General features: G+C 43.5%; 1 protein-coding gene across 4 annotated transcripts in view; it reads right to left on the bottom strand.

Moving 5' to 3' along the window:
- SCUBE1 (signal peptide, CUB domain and EGF like domain containing 1) overlaps window positions 1–8,056 on the bottom strand; it is a 197,813-nt gene extending 189,757 nt beyond the window's left edge. For all 4 annotated transcript variants that reach the window (XM_030238231.2, XM_030238232.2, XM_050987623.1 and 1 more), the window contains exons 1-2: window positions 7,872–8,056; window positions 4,971–5,093 (exon numbers count right to left, since the gene is read on the bottom strand). In XM_030238231.2, the coding sequence (XP_030094091.1) occupies window positions 4,971–5,093; window positions 7,872–7,959 (211 nt within the window). In that variant the 5' untranslated portion in view covers window positions 7,960–8,056. The remainder of the gene's footprint in view (window positions 1–4,970; window positions 5,094–7,871) is intronic.
- Between the last annotated feature and the right edge of the window lie 11,875 nt (window positions 8,057–19,931).

Below are 19,931 nucleotides of genomic sequence, written 5' to 3'. Positions count from 1 at the left end.
TTCACTTTTGAAGAGCATGAGAAGAACACAACAGGTATTTCAAAGGCCATAATAAAATGAAAACCCAGTGAGTGAAACCATGGATGAGCTTCTTAAGAAAATGAAAGATAAAACAGGTCAACAGGATTAAAATTATACGAGGAAGTATTATGTCAAGGAGGAGTCTTATGTCAAGCCCAGAGAGCCTATCATTACTATTTAAATGAAAGTGATGAGAACAAATCTAACAAACAGATACAAGTAGAAACTGGGCTTCACATCCACAAAACTACTGAAGATGAGAATGACTGTTCAGAAGGTCTGTGTTTCTAAATGGACATGTTCAGAGGCTGAATATACCTGTGACTGAGGCAGGAATGGTTGATTTATCTTATGTTGAGACTGTACCATGGTTAAACCCAGTGAGGTGCTGCCACTGGGGCAATCAAGAATAAAGGCCCTCATTGCAGATTATCACAATCACCTGCCTATTTATCTAGAGTGATTATTTACATTAAGTAAAAGACTACAAACACATGAACACATGACTGACTTAAATCTCTAGAACTGCACAATGCCACTCACCTAACAGTCAAGCAGAACTGCTGCTGCTGTAGCACAAATTTGCAATGTGAGCAGAAATCGGAAAATCACCCTTTCAGGGCAGACCCTAGCAGGACACTTTGCCAGGGTACGTGTATGCTGCCCTCAGCAAGAAATCCATCAACAATATGATGCAGCTTCACAGGAGTATTTAAAAAAAAGAAAGAAAAAAAGTCCAGCTGAAAATTGTGAACACTTCTGCACAAAAAGTTCAAGAAACATTGTAACAGCTGTATGAGATAAATTATTAAAAGAACTGAAGCAGAAGTCTGAAAATGCTATGAAAGACAGTAGAAAAAAAATGCTCCAAGAGGAAAATCTCAGTCAATATGGGAAAGCACCAAGTAGAGTTTAACAATTCAGAAGTAACAGGTCCCAATAAACATGTCTTAAGGGTCCTACATGTCAGGTATAACCCAAAAGGAAAAAGCCAACAGCCAGAGCAACTCATTGAATTTACAGTCCCACTGAGAATAAAAAGTAGGCTAAGGAAAAAATCAACCTATAAAATAAGCTTAACACTAACTGGATATAAAATGGGCATAGGTAAAAATCAACCAACAACTATACAAAGTATTTTAACCATTAATGGCTTGAGAGTTTGGAGTAGTCAGAGAAATAGTATGGGGTAAAAGCCCCAAACATCTGGGTTTGAGAGCTAAACCCCTTCCTACACAGTTCAATGACAGAATATCCTACAACTGCGAACACACAACATTGCATTGGAGATGAGGAACAAAGTATGCTCTGTCAAGGCATGAGGGACCCCAGGACCTGGAATCCTTTTGCACTTTCTGGAATTTATATTGCTTTGATACAATTTTGTTGAGATAGCAACCTGTGACGAAGCCAAAATTCAATGCTGAGAACATAAGAACAAAGTCCAATGGATCATGAAAGATCATGCCTGCAGCTGAATCCAGCCCACTGCATTTCAGATCCTGACTAAAATCACAACAGGGAAGACTTCTTAGGCAATAGCAGGTGTGCCAGGGCAAGTAAATTAATTAATTGTGAATAAACGGATTTTGTATACTGACTAGAAATAGAGAATTATTTTTTAAAGATTATCTGGGTTGGACACATTATTCTGTCCTATGAAAATGCCAGCTAGAGAATTTGTGTTCAAGGGATATTTATACATTACATGATATGGGAAAATACCATGGCAATGCTGACCATGAGGCTTTACAAAGCATAACAGATACCTTAAAGAAAGAAAAAAGGTCAACTGAAATCTACACAATGAAGCAGAAGACAGAATGAGGAACTCTTCTGTCTGGAGGAACAACTGTGCTCTGTGGAAAGAAACAGGTCAAGTGATTCAGGCAAGAAAGCTAGCCAGAGAAAAAAATGAAGAAAAAGATCTGTGAACTGAAAAGTCATCCTTAATCTTCATAAACTCTGGAGTAACCCAAGCCAAAAGACATTTTCAGAGAAAATCAAAGTTCAGAAAGAAATTCCCTACTGACGAAACTGAACAGACTGTTGGGAAAATGTTTCATTTCCATGTAATTGCTGCTAGAGTTCTCCACAGGTCCTTAAAGGAATATTTGTGTCATATGTATTTCACCCCACCCTTCAGCTCACAGCAGCAAACCCTGAGCAAAGTGGTTGGGCTCCACATTTACTCCATCAATCTAAGGATTCCATTGTTTCAAAAAACTATAAATAAATACACAAGAGTACACAAATACATATTGATATACTGGACACCTTTATACAAATATGCGCTCCTCAGAATCATCCAAAAAATGTTACTTCACATACTCTACTCCTTACTCTAGAATGGATTTTCAGTGAACAAAAGCAACCTTTAAGACTGCCATTTAAAATAAACAAACATGCACATTTCTAAATTAATTGCAATGCCTCAAAACAACATAAAATGGCAGCTCACTAAAATTTATTAGAATGAATTTGATAGCATGTCTTTAACCTCACTGTGCTGTATGAATGGCAATTCTACTTGTCTAGTATAATCTGGTTGTATGAGAGAACCTGGGCTTGAAGTGAGTTAGTTATGATATAGTCAATGTTCTTCACACATGAAGCAACGCTGGTAGATGGCTACAAACTTAGCTAAAGAGGCTCATTATCTGTAAAAAATCTTTTTCTCACACGTAACCAGTTTCACTGATCAAAAGGCTTATTTTGAAAAGCCCAGGTTTAATGACTGGGCTTTAAAATCTACACAAGAATTATTTAATGACCCAGTTTTAGCACAACAAAAACAATCCAGTGGGTTTCATCTTTGTTAATAGTCACTTTTCTCTTATAACTTCTAACAACTGATCACTGAGTTTGTCTTGTGACAGAATACTAAATACCAATCATTAAGCTAGTCTGTTTATTTCCATAGGTTTTGAATACTTAACCTCAAGATGCAAAATAAACCCACTCTCCATGTACAGCAGGCCTGAGGCAGATCTTAGACCTGCCACTGACCCTTTCTGAAGCTTTCTGCTTCTACCAAAATTTGGTATTAATTACCAATTTAAGACACGGAACCAATGCAAAATCTTTAGGAAAGTTGATATAATATTGTAGGAAAAAACGTGATATATCATGCACAGTAACACCTGGTTTAGACAGCTTACATTACCTGACTAACGCTGAACATTCATGCAGTTATGCAGTCTGCCCCAGTTTACTTATCAGACTTATCAGACACTAAATTCTCTTAGATACGAGTTTGATATCAGACAGAGATGTTCCATTATTCTGTACATCATTACAAGGATCACTCTTGCTTTTTACTTCTTACTGAGTTTGGGATTTTTGGTTTTTTTTTTACCTGAACCAAGGCAAGTCAGGCAGAGATATATGTGTATTAGACAAACACGAATATAAACCACTTCTACCACTAAACAGAGCTCAACAATTAAAATATGAATAGTTAAAGCATAAAGAAACTTTTAATGTAGAAAACCAACACAACAAGCACCAATGCTGGGAATGCTGTAACCTCTACAGCTGCGGCCTCGAGTACATTATCTCAGAGTTCTGTAGCTCTTCCCTGGAAGGGAGGAATAGAGAAAGAACTGGTGCTGAATGATTATCCTGTTTGCAAGAAAGAAAATCTGGCTTCCAGAGGAACAGCAGACCAGAGATGCTAGAGCACAAAAGGTGGACAATCAGAATTTGTCTGTCAATTTAAGCCCATGACAGAAAAATATGACAACCACAGAAATGCTTTCGGAGGGCACTTGAACAAACATTTTGGAGGTTCACGGAGAATAATATGTGGTTTCAAATTTTTGTAGACCAAGATAATTTCGAGTTCTTCAATCTTTTTAATGGACTGGTTATAGACATTTTTTGAAAACCTGTATTCTGTAGAATGAGAGAATGAGGGAAAATAGAAAAAAAGAAAATAGAATAGAAAAATATTATATCTGCTAAGTATCTACAAGTGGGAAAAAGTAACAATCTTGCATCTTTTATTTCTAAGGCATTCTGCTGTGATTACAGTATTTGTTCTTTTCACCAGAGAATCTCTCAACTGAGATTCAACAGACAAGATGAAGTGTGTAAAATCCAAAATATGAATGTACATAGAACCTAATAAAACCTGCTATGTCTTTTTCAATTACAAGACTGATGTGAGGAAATAGAGAAGCAAAGTAAGTTTTTCTAAGTCTGTTATAACCACAATAATCTGAAATGCTTCCCTTTAAAACAATGTTCCAAGGACTAGAACTATACAATCATGACACATGTAGAGTGTCAAAGAGAATCAAACTCCAACGTCCTGTCTGAGTAGGTACAGAAAAATACCTTCTGTAACTTGTCTGGGTAAAACAATGGCGAATCCTTTCCATCAGCTCTCTGCTGGGGAGCTGGCCAGGGGCCCAGCCCAGCCCATCCCATCCCACCCCACCCCACCCCATCCCATCCCATCCCATCCCATCCCATCCCATCCCATCCCATCCCATCCCATCCCATCCCATCCCATCCCATCCCATCCCATCCCATCCCATCCCATCCCATCCCATCCCATCCCATCCCATCCCATCCCATCCCATCCCATCCCATCCCATCCCCAGGCCGCACCCACGTGTTTGGCACAGTGCTTCCAGCCCCAGGGGCAGCGGGCCCACCACTGCCCAGGAGGAACCGGTGCTACCAGAGAACGTCATCCCCTCACACCCCCTTTTAAATTTTATTCTTAAGAGCAGGCTGGCGGGCACAACATTTGCAGTGCCGGACAATTAGCAAAAGCAGCAGGGGGATGCTTGCCAATAAACACCCAGATTTGAGGTTAAGCAGCTGTAAATCTGCATTAATCGTTTCAGGAATTCAGCTATTTACAAAAGCTTTCAAAGAGCAAACAAATAAAAGAAGGGAGGGGAGAAGAGACAGGAGAGGAGCCGATCTGAACTTACCTTCACACTGCTTCCCTTCCCCTTTGTAGCCCGGTTTGCAGATGCATTTGTAGGATTTCGGTGTGTTTTGACAAATTGCGTCGATGTGACAGTCATCCGTAGCTTCTGCGCACTCGTCAACATCTGGAAGTACAGAAGGAATCGCAAGGGGACAGATAAGAAGGGAGACCTGAGCCACAAAACACCAAGGATAGATACTCAAACAGATAGGGAAACAGATATGAAGCTGTTTGCCTGTCTGCTTTCCCAGTGTCATGCTGGAAATGAGAACATCTTAGGATAAATAACTAAACTAGACATGTGATATTCTCCTCAAGTCGCTTAGAGGCACTGGTCCACGGAGCTGGAGGGACTCAGTCTCACATTTCTGCACTATGAATAAAATACTTGGACACTAGAAATTAACTTCTGCTGTTTAAGTCTGGTACTGGAGACCCACATCTTAGTAAAACAAGAGAATGCTTAAATCACATATAAGAGGAGGAAAAAAGACCACTTGCATGTTCTAGCACAGAGATTTTCTTAATTTATAGACAGACCCCAGTTTAAATAAACTAAGCTGGTGGGGGAATGGGAAAAAGAAATATTTGAACAGCAAAACCACCTTAATACTTTTTACTGAGAAGCAAAAAAATAAATAGAAGACCATATGAAACTCGGTAAGGTAGAGTGGAGGAAAGCAACCTGCAATAACATCATCTACTTGGACTAACACTCATTTAGGGGAAAAGTGCCAGAAGCCGTCCCGGCTCCTGCTCGGGGTAGGGTAGGGTGCCTTACTGGGTATGCCCGACTTTGAAAGGGGGGACCCAGACCGCTTTTCTTGTTTTCAGAGTAGGAAGCCTTTACAAACACTTCAGTGACGGGCATTCGTTCTCTCCCCCAGACTTAAACAGGATGGAGAGGGAGGAGAATGAGACAGAGTCGAGATCTGGTAATCGTGGGAATGTTAATGAAGTGAGCATGGGGGGAAAAAAATCTCCGACCTATTCCGGGATGGAGTGTACTGGGAACGATGGGAACACTTACAGCCCTGACTAAGCTGCCCCGGCACCCCACTGCAGACAGCTGCTCCCCGGGCACACCGGCACCCGCAGATCCCGACGCGAGGGGCGGCGACGCCACCGCGCCCCGGGCACAGCGGCCGGGCCGGGCCGGCAGCGCGGCCGCGGTGTCAGTCCCGCACCTCCCAGGGGGCTTCTTCCTGCCTCACGCCACAGCCACATGTGGGGCTCCCGGGAGGACAGGGGCAGGCAGCCGGAGAGGGACTCGCAGAGCTGCACAGAGCACAGTCCCTGCTTTATGGTCAGGAAGTACCGAGGAGATAGGGGTGCTGCGGAGGGAGGCAGACGGGCATCCAGCGAGAGGCATGTAAAGTTGGTTTCATGCCCAATTAGATTAACATATCCTCAAAAAGGTGCACTAAAGTGAAAACAGTTTTATTGTGAGCTTGAAATCCTAACGCTAATTGTTTCAGAAGTGCTCACTCAGCCATCTCCAGTGATAACACACGGATCCTTCAAAGTCACCGGGAACAGGAGGGGGCTATTTAGAGAGGGGAGAATAAGCAGACATTGTATATGGCACACAGCAGAGAACTTCTCTGAGAGGTGCAGACCGGGGCGGCCTCGCGGGGCACCTCTGGAATCCCAGTGAGAGAATTGCCCGGACTCGGTATTGTTATTGTTATAGAGGGGTTTTTTTGTTGTTGTTGTTGTTTGTTTGGTTTTTTTTAAGAAAGAGGGGAAAAGAACACCGAGCGTCGTAATTTTCCGGACTAAGACAGAGCTGCTCTAATCTGTTGCTTTCTTTCTTGTCCATTCGTTTATTTTTTACCGCTGAGCCAGTTCAGATCTAGCTATGATTTGCGTGAATTAGCTTAGGTGTTGCTCTGACCAGGCACAGATTCAGTCAAGCACAAAGAGAAAAGAAGTTTTTGCGAGGTTTTCTCTGAGGTTTTTTGTTTTTTTTTTTAATGCTTTGGTTCATACTTTTGAGTCATTAAACCGGCACCCATCTCACATCAAGATCAGCAAAAGTGACAGCTGGACTCTTTATAATGCCGTCAAAAATTCAAACTGCATTGAGCCAAGGGGGACATTTCACAGCAACCAGAGGATGCCTGGGAGTCAGGCGTGAATGCCAATGAGTCAAATGAAAGGGCAAAACCAAGTATGAGCCCCTGCTCTGCTCCACATCTTACATTGCATTACTGGGACTTTAAGAACTTCTAGGCTGACTTCGTTCTTTTTGTTACATTTAAACTCCTCTATCCGAGGAACAGGGAATTTTTCCACACCCTCCCCCCTCCCTCTCCCCGACGCCTGCCTCCGCTCGTACTTCATCTTACAAGATTTTTCATCGCACAACTTCAAAACCTGCATACATTTCTTTCAGAAATCACTTCGGGCTTGCAACATTCCAAAACAGATAGCATTGAGGGGGTGTTCGATTTTTGGTTTGTTTTTTTAAACAGCGAAGCAAAGACAAAGTATAATTAGAGCTATTAAACTGATACGAGAGCCGCTGTTTAAAACACCAGGTCTTAGGGTTAATGCGCAGACAAGAAAAACCTGTGAAGATATCCCAGCCAACGCTTTTTCTGTGGAGTCTCCAGGGCTCAGCACGTACTTATCTCGTAGGCACTCAAGGAAAGTAACTTTTTCTTCCCCATCTCTCCCTGCAGAAATCCCTCAGCTCCGGCTGTGGCAAACACGCGAGAAAACGCCTCCCCACCGCAACTTTCAAATCCCTCGGCGCTACGAACAGCGAGAAGTGACCTCCCCCTGAACACCTTACAGCGGGCAGAGGAGAGCGGACAGACACGGTTCCCCCGGGGCCGCGGCTCCGCGCCGCCCGCGCCTGGGAAGGCGGCACGGCGGCGGCGCCCCCTCTTCTTACCTGCGCCCCCGCTGCCTCCCGCCAACCTGCCGGCCCAGGCGAGAGCGAAAAGCAAACAGCAGCACCGCGAAAAGCAAACAGTGCCCATGATAATGATGCGATCCCCGGTGCCTGTCTGCGATAAGGGACGCGCTCGGGGCCGGCCGCGCGGAGCCGCCGGCGCTGACGCCCTGACAGCGCCCCGCTGATTCGCCGGGGCTCCCGCGGCGGGGGCGGTGCCGGGGCGGGCCGGGGGCAGAGCCGCCCCCGCGGCTGCCCCCGCGCTCCGCCGCCCCGGGGAGGGGGTGCGCGGGCGGCGGGGAGCCGGTCCGTGCCCCGGGCGGTGCCTACTGGCGGGGCGTGCGGCGCTGCCCGGCGTGGCAGAGCGGCCCGGCTCGCTTCCGCCGCCGCCCCGACAGGGAGCGCGCAGGGACCCCGAAGCATCGCCACCCTCCGCGCTGCGCCCCCCCGCGGCTGGGGCAGGCGCTGCGGGCGCCGACAGGGGATGGACAGATAGACGGACGGACGGACGGACGGACACCCCCACGCCGCGGCTGTGAGGACAGACAGGCCGGCGGACACTGCCCATCTCCTTGGCAACCGCGGCCAGGGATCCTTCACCCTTCTCGGGTTCAGGCTAAAAGACAACTTCTCCCCCCCGACCTTCCCCTTTCTCCTGCCTGCCTCCTAGCTTCGGCTAACTCCGCTCCCGCTTGCCACGGGTCATCACCAGCCGCTGGCTTCCTCCAGCGTTTTCAGGACTTTGCTGCGGAGGCCAGTGCGCCTTTCCAACCCCAGGTTTGCTCCTCCAAGCACTTAACTCAGGTCAACCATGGCTCCTCAAGGGATCCCTGCGGACCTGACCCGGCCCGGGGAGATGCTCTCCCCAAAATCATCTCTGCTGCAGACGGACATGCGAGTGTCATTGTCACCACCACCTTGGAGTAGAAAATCCTTCACTTTAAAACCCAAACATGAGATATTTTTCCCCTCCGCGGCAAGCCCCACGATCCTAAACTCTTTCAGACTGTCTTTAAAGGACTGAATTAGCTGGTAGACCTCCCTTATTACGGCCGTGCCACGCCTCTTTGCTTTCCACCTTTCTTTCACAGGTACTCCACTGCTGAAATGCTTTGCTACTTTAGTAACTCCCCTTTACTTCAGAGTTTCAACTCCCAATTCCCCGGGGAGGCTGTCTGTCTGTCGTATATGAGTTCCACTTGTCGTCTGGAAGATAAATACGCCCTGTCATAGCCTTAGATGCCTCTTTTTGACAAGTTCTTCCCAAATACACATACATGTCAGTACAATACACTTGCCCAGAAAGTTGCACTTAAAGTACTTTTAAGCTTGAAGAGATGGGAAAGAAATGTAAGAAAGTTAGTCAGCCTAGCTGCGTGTTTAGTAAAACTCCACACCACGGTCCTTATTCTCCAATAAAACTAAACTACTACCGCACGGTGCCAAAGCTGTTTGCTTTCCGCGTGTTTACACCTCTACTTTGGGCATTCCCGTCTTTAATCCCTTAGGGGTGGGGTTAGGTCTATTGCTGTTTTAAATCCGGACGCTTATTTTTGTGTGTGTGTGACCCGGCTGAGGTGCATGGATTCCATGCCCGATTCTTCCATGGATACACCACGGCGCGTCCCTGCCGAGGAGGTCCCCAGAGGGACCACACGGTGCCTTGGAGCGCCACCTCGTGACCGTCACGGCAGAGCCATCCAAGGGCCGCTCTTAAGGATTTTTGAAAGCGGGACTTTTGTCCTAGGTGAAAAGGAAGGCAAAATCTTCCCCCCTCCCCACCCCATTCGTTTCTTTTAAAATATTTCACAGTTGGACTTTTCATTTAATGTCATGGAATTATACTAACATTTATCATGGGATAAATAATCCAAAAAGTTTATATTTCATGATGGAGTCCACTAGAATTGTCTAAAAATCAACTATCTCAACTTTTAAAAAAGCCACAGTGCAATAAATAAGTTTGCTAAAGCAACAAAATGCTTCCACTGCCTTGGGCCTTGGTGACTTTCTCTCTGCCATGAATTATAAGTGTTGTGTCAGCTGCAGCTGTTGAGTTACAGAAATCACCACACTTGTGCCTGACTCTACACATTTATAGTCCATAACACTTGTATGGCACTCAGGAAAGGAGGTCCCCTTGATGGAATCTCACATTGTTTATATATGTCCTCATATTCTCCGAGGGTGGCATACAACTGAAAGCTAAAGATCATTCAGATCAGCTGTCCCTCTTCTAGTGAGCTTGTTGTATTTTTCCTTTACCAAGATCCTGACAGATAGAATACATGAGGGAATACAAAAATACCTTTTTTATAAAAAGAGGGCCTTAACTGTAAGTCAGGATTATCACATAAAATAAAGAACATCATCTACAATGCCAGCCTGAACATTTCCAGATGGGTCTTTTCAGAGTCTTCCTTGCTAAGGGACATATCTTAGAAAAGGGATCCTTGTGGATCCCCACCTTTTCCACCTGTAATTATGGTTCTGTACTTGGTTATCATAATCTACCATAATCTCTATGTCAATTCCAAAAATGACTTTATGAAAAATTTAATATTAGAAGTAATGACTAAGCATCTTCTTCCCATGGGAACAGTAAAAGCCAGATTCACGTCTGTAAATCTGCCCTGGGTAAGGGAGATAAGCAAGAGCTACCCTGGGCTGCAGGTGGAGCCAGCCCAGTCTGAGGGGCACCTCCAGTGTTTCAGCTCTCTACCAAAGTACTTTAGCTGTGCCTAAAAACCTTTGGACAGCATGTTAATTGGCTTCTAATGTTCTTCCACACTAATGCCCTTAAAGCTTTGGGGACTACTCCAATAAAATAATAATGATGCTTAATATTAGAAGAGGTATATTTTAAAAAAGGATCCATCTCTTTACAGAATAGAAAGTCCATACAAAGCTGCATATCAGGCAAGAGCAAAAATAGAATTGTGGCTTCAGAACAGTACTCCCACTTTCAGAACACCTTCTCCCACAGATATGCACCATTCCAGAAGTTCTGTGAAAAGACAGAACAGCCTCTGCAGAATTATTTGGTTTCGTGGTTTGCTGTTTATGAACACCTGCATACTGGGGCCACTGCTGCCTCAGGAGGCAGCACAAGCTATTGATAGTGGGAATCACAGAAGGCACTCAACAGCCTATGGAAACTTGAACCAATTGCTGGTGTGCATCACTGAATGGCAAGATGAAGTCACCGGCATGTGCAAGGGAAGGGAAAGGACTGGAAGGCAGAGAGAAGAAGGAACGAAGTAAAGGGGAGGGAGGGGGAAAGGAGGAAGGGGGGGGGCAGCGTGTAAGTGAATGCGTTACACGTTCACAGGACACAGTAGGGGGAAGGACAGGACAACAATAGAACGGGAGAGGGGAAAGGTGAAGGAGTATGGAAAAGGAGAAAGGAAGTACACAGGGCAGGGAAGGAAGAAGGTGGATGGCGATAGAAGCGCGAAGGCAAACGGGGAAGATGAAAGGAAGGGAGGAAGGGACGGACAGGCAGGGAAGGACGGACCGGGAGGGCTGGCAGGAGGACGTAAGTCGGAAGGAAGGAGGACGGCATAGCTGATCGGCACCGGAAGTCGGAGGGGGAAAAGGGCCGTGCCGGCCGGACGTAGGGCCGGCATGCCGGAACGCCGGCAGGAAAGGCCGGCACATCAGGCCGGCACGGCACTGCCGGTGCCGCAGGAAGGCAGGAAGGCACTGCCGAAGGCCGGCCAGGAAGGCGGGACAGGAAGGAACGGAAGTAAGGCAGATGGAAGCCAGGCCGGAAGGAAAGGGGTAAGGAAGGACGGAGAGTCGGCAGGACGGCCGGCAGGTAAGGGAAGAAGGAAGTAAGTGAAGGAAGGCAGGCCAGGCAAGGAAGAAGCAGGAAGTAAGGACGGCCGGCTCGCGTAATGGGAAGGTAGGAAGGAATTCAACGCAGGCTACGACGTTAAGAAGGCGCCGGTCTTACATGTCCTCAAGTAATGACGTCACTTCCGTCAAGAAAGTACGTAAGGCTTTCCTTCCTGATGATACTCCTTAATTCCGTACTTATTCCCTCCAATCAATCCATACTCCCTTCTTCTGTCTGTCCATTGGCGTGATAGTGAAAGCCCACTGTAGCAGAGCCCATCTTTCACTGTATTAATGCAGCACCTCTCAAAATAAACCACTAAACATGTTTTGTCTGTCTCCCCAGTTAGGGCTTTCATGAGGCTAGTGAGGCACATAAACCCTGACCCTTTTAACTTCAGTTAATCTATTTTTCTGAGCTGTACTTCAAAGAACTGGGAGAGACCTGGCTCCTTTGGATGTGAGACAAGGAATGCATGTGCCAGGATTTGTGCTGGGAGCACCTACACTTTGAACCCTGAACCACGTATCTCCAAACTTTACTTAAAATTTTTGTATTAGGAAGAAAGGAACAATGCAAGCCCAACTCTTAAAAGCAATATAGACCATTCTGCATTTGTACACATATTTAGGGGAAGCTTTTGAAACTAACAGGCAATAGACATGCATAGCACTGCATACTCAATGCTGTATTACTTCTTTCCAGGAAAATACAGCATGTATGTTTCCTAGAAGTCAAGTAGCAGCATGCAGCTGAAGTAATTCAATGATTTGTTCCTGTACATGGGAGTAAAAATTCAACAACACAAGTCCACTACAATCCATAATGAAGTTTTGCACAAGAAAATTCAGCGTATAAGAGGACAAGGATATTTTTTTCTATTTTTCCTAGTTGGATGGAACGAGGAACATAGCAGCTGCTGTAACAGTTACGAGGGGACACTTATTCCATAGCTTTGGTGAGATCACAATCAGTTTTATCTCACTTTCCCATCAGTAAGACAATGTGTGAAACCTTGTGGAAGTAGTCGTAAATTTGGATATTCTGGGGGAAAAAAGGGTGTAAGTCAGTGCCAGACTTTGAAGACAGACATCAGCTCATGCTTGAGCACAGCTAATCTCTGTGCTGTTACCTTCCTCCAAAGTTCGTCACCTGCTTTATCCAACTGTCCCTCCCCTTTCATTGCCAGGGTGCCAAAAGAGATGAAGACTCATGCAAAAGCATTTCCTTAAACCTGTAATTATTTTAACACAGTGGATCATAAGGCTTGTAAGGCTCAAAACACCTTACTGAGAATTACTATCTACAAATCCTGAAGCTTCTTTCCTCCTAGGTGTCTCATGAACAGTTTTCCATTCAGAAAAATGCTTTGACAGGTATAAAGTGGCAGGAGAGAAGGGAGTTACTAGGAAGAGTAATGGAGATGTTTTTTTTTTTTTCTCTCCTGCTTGAATTATAACCACTGAGAGGGAAAGATGAAAGCATTAATGGAGAGATGGAAAATACCACCATCACCATGAAGAGCAGAGTAGGTCCTTCTTTTGTGGTACTCAGTCAATCTTAGTAAAAGCATATTTTGCCAGGATGAAGGTTACATCTCAAACAGGTGAATAAGGACTTGTTGCATAAAGAGCTGGATAAAACTTCATAACCTTCATTATTCAGGAGACTGGTTACAGCATTCTCTCTTGAAATTAATAAGGGACACCTCTAAAAACTGCAAGAGAGAACACACAAAACAGAATTCTGCCTACTACCTGCTCTGAGATTATACCTTAGCAGGCAGGAGAAGATGACAAGGACCTGTGGAAATATAGAACTGAGAAGGATACCTTCTGGAAGGCCTGTTTGATAACTCTGTTGCCAAAATAGTTTTAAAAGTGGCAGTGATGTGTCCTTGTGTTCACAAGGAGATGAGAGTGGCATTCTGAAATGGTTTTTAGGAAGTGGGGTTTAGGAAGTGGGGCATAAGGGAGCTAGAAGGGAAATATTAAGGGAAAAAGAATACAATTGCCCTTTGTCCATCCACTAGCTTTAGGCTTCAGTATGATAGAAATTTTAACTCATTAGCTCCTCCGTTGGAGACTTCAAAACAGTGACTTGTGCTAGTACAAATTCTGGCTCCTAATCTGCTGCAGATTACTTGCCATTGTATTTTAGCATTGACATTTCACTTACTTTCAAAATGAACCTCACAGATTGTTGTTATTGCTGCTGCTCTAACATGCAATCCTTTTAAACACCCAGGTTTGCACACTCCAAAAATGTCAAGCACCTCAGAGGAAAGTCCTGTCTTCTGTATTTTAGGCTTATCATAGTTAAAATCTTAAATGCTGAATAGTCATTAACTGCTCTGGACTGCCCGGAACAGCAAACAGAGCTCTAGTAACTCAGCTGATGAGAGAAAGCTTTTGGATTGTTTTAGAAGACATTTTCTGATCTCTTGTTTGAAAGTGAACTTTTTCTCACAAATGGCTACAGCTGGCTCTGATTTCTTCTTCAAAGCACTTTGGGCCCTCAGGCTGAGGTACTTTCTGTTGTATCTATGATCTGTGGTCAGTTATCAGTTCCCTTTCCTGTTCCAGTCAAGGTACTGAACATGCAAGGAACACTGGAGCAGGTACATATTTATCAGCAGGACTACTCTTGCCTATAGACTTCTGCAAAGACTGCCTCAGCAGGCTTGGAATTGTGCAGTGCAGGACAAAAAGAAGAGGCCATGCCCTCCACTCACAGTCCCTTTATCTTTCAGCACAGCTCAAAACCAGCTGTCGGGAGTGATGTGGCTTAATCCACATGGGCAGTCCTCTCTGCTCTGTGGAACACACCATGGCACCACTTCAGAGGCAAAAGCTGATTCAGCTTCACAGAGGACTTCAAATTGTGAAATTTTAATTTTTTTCCAGGTCAGAGCCCTGAGGGCCTACCTGCCCTCCCTTCCCTCAAAAAAAAAAAAAAAAAAAAAAAAAAAAAAGGCCAGACACCAGCACAAACCAAAAGCACTCACAAAAGCCCCAGGCCTTCCAGAGGCTGCAAATTTCAACTGCAGCCTGGCAGAGCAGCTACAGATTTGGGTGAGTTGGCAGGACATCTTGCCAAATTATGGTAAGATCTTGTAAGACTCCTGCAACAATTCTTTCAAACCTTTCCTGAACCAAAACCATTTCATTTTTAACATTAACAGCAACGACAAGACTCCAGGAAGATTCCAACAGAAGCTTTTTTTCATAAAATAAAATGTTTTCCTCATTTTTCTGCACTTCCACAAACAATTAAGGGTTATTTCTCAGGACACCTTCCTGCAGACAGGAAGGAAAAATATCTTTAATGCAGCCAGCTCCTGCAATTTTCCTCCTTCCCTACCCACCCAACCACTGAGAGCTAGAGTGAGATTTGTGTACTAATTGAAATTCTGCATTCTTCAGGGAGGCCCACAGTACCAAAGCTGCTCTCAAGATTTTCCCTTTAATTTGCTGCAATGTGAAGAGAGTCCAATGCTGTTGAAACTTAGATAGTTTTGCATTGCAGCATCTGTTCAATTTACTGGAGGGACAGAAACTCTTCCATCAAAACCAGCTGGAGGACTAAGCATCAGGTCAGAGCATCAATCCCTTTACCAAACCAAGTCCAAGCCAGCTATGTAGTGGGAGCTCTGTAGTACAGATTTCCTAAATTCAATGTGCTCATTTTAGTTCAAGTGTAAACATGTACTCATCCCCTTGTTTAGCTGCAGTCTTTACTGCACACAATCCACAACTTAAGAGCCCATTGTCATATAAACTTAATCTTAAACAAGAAGCATGTTACAAAAGATGTGCTTGAGTTCAAGCCCTGACTTTATCCAGTAAGCCTGGCCTATTACCAGTAACAACTTTTATCCTAGACAAAATCTCTGAAGCCCAAGTAAAGTTTTATTCCAAAGTTGGTGCCTCTATTGAAATATAAATGCATGCAATTCTTTGTACTGTAATTAAATGCATTTTAATTCAGTTGCTCTGTTCCTTCAACACAGCTGAACTGAGGTGGGCTTTGATCAGGAAGTCTGCATCTCCCCTGCTGTAACTGTAGCCTTAACCTCTTCAATTGTGAAAAATTACTATAAAACACTGTAGCTATCACCTGGAGAGACCAGTGAGTATAAGGGGAATAGCAGCAGAAATTGAGGCCTGTAGTCCTGTAGCATGAGCCCTGTGGGGCTCACCTGGTGAGAAATGACTGACAGAGCAGCACGACACCACAATCAAAAGTTCAGAAAGAGAACAAGCAGGGTCCTATCTCTTATGGTCCTGTAGTGACTCTTTTCCATCTCTAGGCATGCTCAGATTAGCTAAGGATTGTCACAATAAAGAAGTTTCAACTGTTTCCCAGTAAACAGAATAGTGCTTCTGAAACAAGAAGAATTCAAAACAGGGAGAAGACTTTTTCCTCATTGTCTTTTAAGGAAAAAGGATAAATATCACAATAGGATCTTTAAAATACTTGGATGCAGCATTGTAAAGTTAATATTCTTGTAAAGACAACCAAGTCTAGAGATGCCAAGATTATGGTATAATTTATTTATTAGATTAAATTCAATAATAACAAATAAAAATGTAATAATTAAAATTATAATCAATATACATTATGAAGTAGAATTCTATAAAAATGTATAATTACATTAATTTTACAATTTATATTATATCAGCTGTGTTTCTCACATTTTTAGGTGTTCTTAATGCCTAAAATGTTGATGCCGAGCACTGTTATGAGCCTTACCATCAGTGAAAATGAACATATTTTAGTTGGAAAGACTAGACAAATGAAATGAAAAATGAAAGTTAGACCTAAGGATACAGTTGGGTGCTTACGGTTTTAATGAGAATACTATAAGTAAAAGTCAGTTCCCACAGAAATGTGCAGCAATAGGAAAGTCCACATTTTGTGTAGAATCATGCTGCACTTGTCAACACACTAGACAAATCTGATAGAACCAGGCTATCATAATCTTTGCGGTTTATGAAAAATTTCCAGCAGAGAAGATACTGCAGAAAATATCCAAGCTCAAATCTTTGCCTCAGACTTTTTCCACCACATCAACCAATGCCTCCCCTTCTATAAAACAAAACAAGACAAAAAAAAGTCTATACACCTGTGTGTGTTGATTTTTTGCAGCTCTAACCTGAGTTTAACAAAACAAATTGTCAGCAAATCTTCATTCCTTCTAGCACATTTTCCCCAAGTCTCAGGACTCTATTTCAGTCCCACAGTGGCTGCAGGGGTAATTGCAGTTGCTGTAAGGGATCCTGTGGCTCACAGGCCATGTTGACACAGACAGCAGCCCCTTTCCCAACACTGCTGTGAAGGAGCTGGTGACGATCCCTCTGCAGCACAGAAGGTGAACAGCCCTCCCCAAGCCCCTCAGACTGCTAGTATGCTGCATCTCAATGGTAGAGTATACATCTCACATGTTTTCCCAGTAATCATGTTTAAAAGGACCAGGAATTAAGGCATTCTGGTTGCTTACTTCATCCTTAAAAGCACACCCTGCTTGGTAACACAATTGCAGAGGCTTTGAAAATACATTGTTCTGTCCAAATATACAGTGATGGTTCCAGAACCACTTGGAAGCCCCAATTATAATTTTCTGCTAAATGAGTTCTCCTCCCTAAGGACTCTCCAGAGGAGCCTATGTTTTAGTGTACTAAGCTACCTATGAGATAGCTGAAGCTCAGACTAACTCAATTCCTGACAGGCAGCTGCAGTTTCAGCTGGTGTGAAATGGCAAATAGAAGATTATCAAATAGAATTAAATGCAGCATCCTCAGGAGGCCTGGATACAGAAAGGGTAAAATTCCACTCACCTTAATCCTGCATATTATTTTGTTCTATTGAAAGGCCATGCCTAAATGAATAATGACAGGAGGACTTAGTCTCATATGTTCATTGCTTCTCTTTTCAAATTACATGGAATACACAGTGCACACCCATTATTAGTGTTGCTGTTTCTTAGTATTATTATGTCCTTAGAGATGGATTGGATTAACACAGGTATAGTAAATTGCAGTGAAAGCAGCTTACAGAAGATTACAGCACAGTAAGGCTGCACACATAAAAGTGTGCTCAGAGAGCTGATAATATCAGAAAAATGTATACTATCACAAAGTGAAAATACAGCAGGCACAAGCTACTGACTGCTTGAAGGTAAATTATCATTGGTTTTTAACTTAAATTACACATCTAAAATAATTTGGAATTAATTTAAGTCAAATACAATAAAATTAGAGAAGCAAAGCCAATACTTGTGTCACCAATTTCTTGATGAAAGAAACCCTGGACCAAAAAGGCCAGATGTATGTAGATATATCTACATGCGTCATGACTGCAGATAGTACGTGTAAGATCTTGATGTGCAGAACCTGCATGAAACAGCATCCCTGTTATTTACCTAGAAATGGACAATTTCAACTACATGTTTTTATGGAGCTGCCACTGAACATGACAGTACCTACCTTCTACAGTTCCATCTGTTCTGTCTTCAGCTAGTGTTTAATCAGGGCATTAAATGCTTGAACAGGATCTTAATTTTCATCTGCTTTCTACCTCTGCAAGTCCAACCCCACAACTCAGAATACTGTAGAGCTTTCTGCTGGCTTTATTTGGCCTTCAGTTGCACACACAGGTTTGTGTCAAGGGTGTGCAAACCCTGCCAGACCTAAATAGCAAGATGAACAGTTCTGCAGAGTGCAGAACAGCAGTGTCAGCCCTGTGGGAGGCTTACACTGCATGTCCCAGTTCTACCTGAACACAAGTGAAGTGTAGTAGAGCCCACATCTCTCTCTGCAGAGGAGGGATACCATGAGCAGCTGGGCAACAACAGCAAGCGCTGCCATCTGGGCCACTCAGGGTCATCTGGGCCTCACCTTGTGCTTCTACAGCTTGCCAGCTACAGCTGATCAGCCTGCACACTTCGTTTTGGGCAGAAAACAAAATAGGAGTTTTGTCTTTGGATACCAAAGTTACATAAAAGTCACTCCACGCTAGGAACTGAGAGGGTGCAGCTCCAGAATCACTTCTGTATCAAGCTACAGAAACTCCAGCAAGTCCCCACTTTGCAATTTCAAAAATTATTTATGAGGAGGCCAGTATTGTACCAGTCTCTTCTGTTTAAAGAGATTGATAAATATTTATTAATTAGGTCTCATGACACAGAAAAGGGGAGTATTATTCTCCCTCAGTAAAGATAAGGGAAAGATCATACAGAGAGGTTAAATGACTTTCTCAGGTTCATGTGGGAAGTTTGGAAAACCCAGAAACAGAGCCAGAGCCAGGATTTTGGAAGGAATTTCAGGTATCTCCATTATAAATGTAAGAGTGGCTTGACACAGGGACTGCAAGCTCTGTGCCTGTTTGAAATCAAGCCACTCAAGAGGGTCCACAATTAGGCAACCACTGCTACTAATTACCTTGGCAAAACTTAGTCCCTGTTCTTGACTCCTGCTCCACAGTCTTCAGTACGGCAAAGTGCACTGTGCTGTCCTACCAAAATACAGTGGGAGCTAATTAAAGACTGTAACTTATCCCTAGCCACCCAAAAATTAAAGCTCCATGTTCATTAAACACTGTTTTCTTTTCTAATCAGTTCAACAGAGCTTAAGTGCTTTATTTTTACACTAGAAATTCGGGATAAGTCCTGGGTATTGCAAAACAGTTATGCTCCAAGAAATCCTTTCACTCAAAAATAGATTATTACAACAGTTTCTATAAATATAAATTATTTTACAGCCAAAGACAGACATCTAGTTTTCACTGAAATTAAGCCAGCAAATCTCTTCTGCCAATACTATAACAATAATCATGCTGATAGTGTTATTTCAGTTTACCAAAAGCCAGGATCCAATATGTTACAAATTAAATCAAGCACCAAAAGATAAGCAATGTGAAAGGAAATGAATACTAATAAAAAAATTTAAATGTTTACATTTGTTTGCTGGGTTCAGATACAAACCCAACATACACAAGCAATCCTACATTGAACTCTAGCTTTATTTTCCCCCTGTTGCCGTCTACCCTATTACCTTTTTCTTTTTTTAATTTAAAAGCAGATTATGCAGACAAAGATATTATGAGAGAGCATATTTCAGTTGTAATGTTTCAGTACAGGGAAGGAAAACAGGGCTCAGACCAATTAAAAGCTTTAGAGAAGAAAGGCAAATCAATTAAAAATGCCAGAGGGCAGACAT

This window comes from Serinus canaria, chromosome 1A (assembly GCF_022539315.1).
Source record: "Serinus canaria isolate serCan28SL12 chromosome 1A, serCan2020, whole genome shotgun sequence".
NCBI lineage: Eukaryota > Metazoa > Chordata > Aves > Passeriformes > Fringillidae > Serinus > Serinus canaria.
This window is presented reverse-complemented; position numbering and strand designations above follow the sequence as displayed.